At 29.0% G+C, this 7,106-nt stretch overlaps 1 protein-coding gene across 3 annotated transcripts in view; it reads left to right on the forward strand.

The window, feature by feature from the left end:
- Nucleotides 1–4,308, forward strand: part of LOC108556895 (transcription factor GATA-4-like) — a 55,045-nt gene extending 50,737 nt beyond the window's left edge. For 2 of the 3 annotated variants that reach the window (XM_017913200.1, XM_017913201.1), the window contains exons 6-9: nt 1,026–1,201; nt 2,394–2,558; nt 2,626–2,800; nt 3,823–4,308. In XM_017913200.1, coding sequence (XP_017768689.1) covers nt 1,026–1,201; nt 2,394–2,558; nt 2,626–2,800; nt 3,823–4,187 — 881 coding nt within the window. In that variant the 3' untranslated portion in view covers nt 4,188–4,308. Of the gene's footprint in view, nt 1–1,025; nt 1,202–1,964; nt 2,090–2,393; nt 2,559–2,625; nt 2,801–3,822 lie in introns of all 3 variants that reach the window. The other variant, XM_017913202.1, reaches the window with a different exon arrangement.
- Nucleotides 4,309–7,106: the final 2,798 nt, after the last annotated feature.

Raw genomic sequence — 7,106 nt, forward strand, 5'->3', positions numbered from 1 at the left:
ACTTAAATGTTTTTTTAAATTTACTTTTAATTTGCCAACTAAAACAATCACGATTTCTCTATTTCATTTGAATAGTTCCATATTTTCAAGATTTGCTATTTTCTAATTATAATAACATGTTTCAATTCTTTGCAAAGAGTATTTTTTAATTATCTTTAAATTTAATAAACGTTTGAAATTCTATAATTTTACAGCTTATTATCAAATTATATAATTGCTGTGTCTACATGAAACCGTTTATTATTTTTTTCTTTTTAATTTGTAGCGAAATGTGGTTTCTCACGTTTTATAAAATAATCTTTTTCAATTATTTTTTAAAATTTTAAATTAAACTCTGTAGCTACGATTATTAGCTTGAACATATAAACGCTGTGTTAACTTATTTTTTTCTAATTTCTTTCTTTCTCTCTTCTAGTTTATACAAAATGACATTTTAGAATTATTGTTCAATTTAATTGACTTTTCTAAACGATTTTTTTTAAATTTACTATTAATTTGCCAAATAAAATAATCACGATTTCTCTGTTTCATTTTAATAATTTGAAGTTTACCGTTGGTATCATTTCTATTTATATATAGTGTCAAATGATTAATAACAATCAAATTTGACATAAATTTGACAGCTATCAATTTAGTATAGTTTCTTAATAAAATCACATTTTTAAATTATAGTATAATATATTAAATTATATTTACCGTAAGGGTGAAATTCATCAACTAAATTCTTCGTCATCTGTTTTGTATGTAAAATTTTAAATTTACAGTTGGTACCATTTCTATTTGATAAATATAAGTGTTAAATGATGAATATCAATCATATTTAGTAAAGATTTGACAGCTGTCAATTTTAATTTGGAAAATACAATTTGTCAACCGAATTATATATTACGTATTTGATCAAAGTCAATTGATTAATATCAATCATATTTGACAGCTGTCATCATAGTTGTGTTGTGTTATGCTGCTACTGTCCTCTTTATGTAATATTTATGTTGTTATGTAAATGAATTTGTGTTTGAATCTAGTTGATCCGAGGACGGCTGAGTACTTCACTGAAGGGAGGGAATGCGTAAATTGCGGGGCTATAGATACGCCCTTGTGGCGTCGCGACGGCACGGGCCACTATTTGTGCAACGCCTGTGGATTGTATCACAAGATGAACGGCATGAATAGGCCCCTCGTCAAGCAGCCTCGTAGATTGGTACTTGTAAAACTTTTGCATGTTGTTGCTTGCGATCAAATTGTCCCAGAATCGAGAAAAAAAAAACAACAATTAGAAACAAATAAACAACAACAACAGTAAATAAACAACACAAACTAAAATTCGTCGGCGTCCCCCTTTCTCTCATGGGTCACACCTTTTTATTTTACATTACCCCGCATCATCAATTTAATTAATCGAAATTTTCTCCTCCCTTCTATTTTTTTGTTTCTAGGAATTCGGTAGTATCTCACGACGAATTCCCGTCGTTTCAGTTACATCATAAACTTCAAAAAAATAATCTGCAATAATTTTTATTTGTTTGTTTGTCTTTTTTTTTTTGTTTCCATGCACAGGGGACGCCTGTTCTGTTGTATATTTTATTTGCATTGTTATTTATTTATTTCTTCTTCGTTTCTCACAAAACACTTATAATTTATTAACTTTAAGTTAAGCACAAACAAGAATCGCTTTACACCCCAATGACGAGGCTACGCTGCTGACGCGGGTTTTATTCCTGCCCTCCCAAAAAAAAGAACCAAAAATCTAGAAGAAAAGTACAGTTTTTTCGTATAATCTGCGGTATAACGAAATAGAATTTAGAAAGAAATTAGTCGATCAAATAAATGTAGGATCTCTGTAGTATTTCGTCGTGTTATTATTCTCTTTATAATTTTTTTTCTCTCTATTATTAATATTTTTATTATTATTTTTTTTTTCTCTTTCTTCTGAAATCTAATCCCCTTTGTTATTTGCGTTCCAGTGGCGGCGGAGCCTGGGCATGGGGGTGTAGGTGATTACTACAAGAACTACTCGTATGCGTATAACAACGTGGGGGTCGTGAAACCCCATTTGCACAGCAACGAAGAGAAAACTAGCAGACGCTTGGTAGGTCTTTTTCTTGGGACAATGAATCGTATGATGATTTAGATGAGAAACGCAGAAATTAGATTAAATACGCGATTTTTGAACACTTTAAGCCCAATCATTATTTAATCTGGTTTCGTTTCTACCCATTAATACAATTAACCCGAACTAACAACGCACGCAACAAAACTACAAACCTATTTTGGGGTGACGATTGAAATGAAAGAATTGATTAACCAAAATAGGTTATGTGGTAATCTGTAATACAAAGAAACGAATTACATTTTTTTTTGGATCAAAGACTTACTTGATATGTTTTGTTTAGAGCGCATCCAGACGTGTGGGATTGACATGCTCCAATTGCCATACGAGCACTACTTCTCTATGGAGGAGGAACACCCTCGGTGAACCCGTTTGCAACGCCTGCGGTTTGTATTTCAAGCTGCACGGGGTTAACAGGCCTTTGGCTATGAAAAAGGAAAGCATTCAGGTAAGACTAATTAGAAAATACGAAGCAGTGCAGATTTTAATTTGTTTCTTTATTTATTTTTATGAAGACGAGGAAACGTAAACCAAAGGGTTCCAAGGACGTGAACTCTAGCAACAACGGTCTAGCCTCTAACAACAATACGCTGAAGATGGAAAACTTGAGCAACATCAAGTTGGAGACTAACCATTCAGTCGTGAAGACCGAGCACATTTCTGGGATTAAACTGGAACCTAACGCATTAGGTAATATAATTTTTTAATAATTTAAATCTGTGGTGTAATGAAAAGCAAATTACATCTAATATCACAATAACAATATTATAACAAAATAACTATTAAAAAGTGCTATTAAGATCTTTACGTCCTCACAAGGATATTTGAGTTCATAATTTGTTACTGAATTATTTTTCTTGACCAATATTAAAATATATTAAATTAAATAATATTCAAATATTTGTCCCCTAAAACAAAATTTATGTATATCAAAAAAGAAACTAACTTTAATTTTATATAATTCAATATAAATGTTTGAAATAACAGACTTTCTAAAATTTTGAGAATATTGATAATTCATTTTGCATATTTTCATTTCAAGTGCACAAACAATGCATAGACCTAAAAAAATAACATTCAGATTACATAACATATTCTAATTCTATAATATAAAGACATGATTTCATCTCAAATTTGGAAATATACTAACAAATAGATTACAATAATAACTTAGTTATAATTCATATTACAAATTAGGCCTAGAAAAATGTCTAAATAAAAATATTAAACTTATCCTAATCATTGTTTAGACTTATCGATTAATTTAAGTATACTTAGAAGCTTAAATGCTTCAAGTTGAAATACTTTAATGAAAATTAGGAAAGCTTCATAGGTTATGCAAAACAAAACACTAACAGGAATTAATGAATAACAGTTTGACAACACATGTTATTTGAAGATATGTTGATTTCAATTGCCATATTCATGATTTCATCAATATATTTAAATCGTATTTTTGTTTCGATAGATATTCGAGGTGAAATAAGTTACTAGAAAAGGCAATTATTTGCAATTAGAATTAGCAATAATGAATAATCAATATACTTAATACAAATTATACGTGATTAGAATTGAGTACGATGAAACTGAAATAATGCTGCCGTTTGTACGTAATTACAGTTGGTGCAACTGATTAAGAAGTATGTCACAAATCAAGCATAGCTATAGATTGAAATGTGTTTTAATCTTTATAATCTTTTTGTCATTTCCAGATAACTTCAACGATTTGAGATCAGTGGCTCATCTTCAGATGCATTCGGCGTCATCCGGAAGTCCGTACATCTACAGTAACGCCCTGAACCATCAGCGCGCCTCTCCTTATGCGACTCCCCATTCGCAGTCGTCGCCGTATCAAGCTCAGACCTCGCCCTACAGCGCCCCAATCGACTATTACATGATGCCCCAGGCGGGCGGCAGCCCAAATTCACCATCCGACACCTCCCCCAGTCCCCAATCCCCGCACATCATCAACAACCACAATAACAACAACAACACAAACAATAACAACATCACCAAGGTGATCCTCAACGATATGAACATCGAGAGACCGACCGTCGTCTCCATGACTTCAGTATAATCGAGCAAGATTCTCGCATTCAAGAAAATTAAAATGAGTTAAGTAAAAACCAAAGACTATTGGTTGAGTAGTTACCAAAACATGCAAAAATTAACAAAATCGCGCTTAAAGTGAAAATAAATAAGCGCTCAGAACATACGAATCTCTTCAACGAAAAAAAAAATCATAAATTTAGTCTCTCTTTTTCTCTCTAATAGCAATAAAAAACAACATTTTCTGTATATATATATATAAATAATCGTTAATATACATCATAATTATTTCTTTCTCTGTCTTCGCGACACTTCAAGTTCTATTTTATTAAATTTTCTCTCTATCTCTCTCTCTCTTTTCTAATGTATTTATATAAGTATAAACTATTTCTCTTCTATATGATATTGTATATTATTGTAATTCCGTTTTGGATCGCAAATCCAAAACACAAAGAGTGTAGAATCTAATCACTGAGTAAATCGGATATTCCGTGTATATAATTATAATAATTTTGAAAAAAAAACTTTAAAAAAAACACAAAAATATCAATTATATATATATCACACATATAATTAAGAATAACAAATATATTAAAGAAAAAACAATAATTTTAAGTTATATATCGATGATTGAAAAATAATATCAAATTTATATATATATTTCTTACCGTTAGTAATAAAATTTGCTTTGTATAAAAAAGAGTTTTCGTTTTGGTTTTCTGGTTCTACCGATGAAAACGCGTACGATATGTAAGGGGATACGCACACAAAAGAAAAACACATTCTCACGATTTTCTTATTCTTTTAATTATTATTATTTAGCTTAAATATTATTATTTTTTTCTCGTGTTTTATTTTTATTTTTTTTTGCTTTCTGATAATTTTATTTTTGTTTCACTCTCGAATTATATTATACTTTTATTATTATTTTTTTTTTATTAGTAATATTTAATATTGTTTTGTTAACTTGTACAGCACTTATTATATAGTATATTATGTTACTTTATACATTTCTTAAGTTTATAAGTTTTTTTTTTGTTTCACATTCTTTCATTTCTTCGTTCTTAATATAGATGCGAAACGAAGGAGGACAGTTTTATATAAATATTATACATATATATAAATAAGTTGTCAATTTTTATTTTGATTCGAAATAAATATTATATAAACATTTTAAATTTTATATTTATTTAACACAACTAAATCCTATATCATATTTACTATCTATATCACAAAAATGAAGTATTAGATCTAATTGAGAACACATTAGTTTGTCAATTCTTAAGTTAGATTTCGTTAAAATTTATATCAGATTGGGTTATTTTATAGGTAAAACTATCATAAAGTTTTACATACAAAATGATACATTTCTATAAACATAGTAATCATATATAGTTTAACCAATTTTTAAATTAAACTTGTTTTAGCTGGTTTGTCTAAAATCCAATTAGAATACAAATTTAATATTTCAAAATTAATACCCAGGGATGGTTCAGGAAGTGGCGTATCAAAGTCAGTCAACGAAACCAAATGCAGCCATGTCATCTTCACCCTCAAAAAGGGAAATAGTGTCGTCAAAATCAATTTTTAGTTGGGTTGTCATTGAATTATTTTTTTTAGTTAAATTTATATTTGTTTATAGGAAGATTTCCGATGGGAAATCGTTCCGCTCTACGCTTGTTATTTTGTTTTTATTTTATTTTTTGTCCACTGCCCAAACATATTCTACTCATTACCAAAAATTAGCAGGTTGTCAATAAAATAAAGGTTACAAAAAAAAATAATACAAAGAAGTTTGGCAACCTTTGCTAAATATTGAACTTCAGTTAAATAATTGGTGGATGCTCCGGGTAAACGGAAACCGAAGGATTGAATCATCTGGCCCAAACTGTAACATTCATAATTATTAGAACACAATAATGTATAATATAGTAATTTTAATAATCAATACTTTAATTGCGTCCATTTATAATTTTATATTTGAGAGCTTAAAAAGTCGATCGTTTGGAAGTAATAAGAAAGTTGAGAATATTGATAAAATTTGCTACAGTTAATATTTAGATAAAATCTTATATAAACGCAGCTCTAATTATGTAATTCTTTTCTTTTACACTTTAATAATTAGAAAATGCTGAACAATATATTCGTGATTGTGGTAAAATACCAGAGAAACAAGAAAGGAAGCAGGTATCAAAATAAAAAAAGAATCTGTTTCAACACTTTTAACTACATATTACTAATAATGCACAAACAAACGACTAGATACTCACTCACAAAAGCAGCCCCAAGGACTGGCGTTGGAAAAAATACTCCAATTTGGGTAAAACATTATTCTATGGGGTAATGATGACATTCAGTAAAATCTATTTTAAGAATATTGGAATTTAGTCCGCAGTATCCATAAAAAATATTATAATTCCTCCGCCTATTACACGGGTAATGCCGACGTAAATTAATATATTATGGGATATTAGGTAAAATACAGATTCTCTTGGACTTCGACTACCAAAAGGACTGTAGTAGAGCATCATTATCAATATGAAATATAGCGAATATGGTACATTAATATATATAATTTTATAAAAATTTAAAAAAATATGAAAAATTATTAATGATAATCATTATTGCCTATAAATTTTGAAAAGAAAAACAAAACTCTATATAATAAACAAACTAATATAAATTATAAACAAAATTACATCGACCCTACTGAATATAAAAATGTTTTCAATCGACCCCTAAATTTTGTATATTGTATGCATAAATATCGCCAATAATCAAGTTCCTGTTGTTATGGAAAATCCAACAACAAAACAATTTTTACATAATCACCTTTTACATAATCTATCAAAAATAATGCGAACATTGTCTTTGATGTTTTTTAAGTAATAGTTTTTATATCATGTGTAAAAATAATTGACAACAATCTTAATTCACCACGTTCTAG

This window comes from Nicrophorus vespilloides, unplaced genomic scaffold, assembly GCF_001412225.1.
Source record: "Nicrophorus vespilloides isolate i.1.1-1 unplaced genomic scaffold, Nicve_v1.0, whole genome shotgun sequence".
Taxonomy (NCBI): domain Eukaryota; kingdom Metazoa; phylum Arthropoda; class Insecta; order Coleoptera; family Silphidae; genus Nicrophorus; species Nicrophorus vespilloides.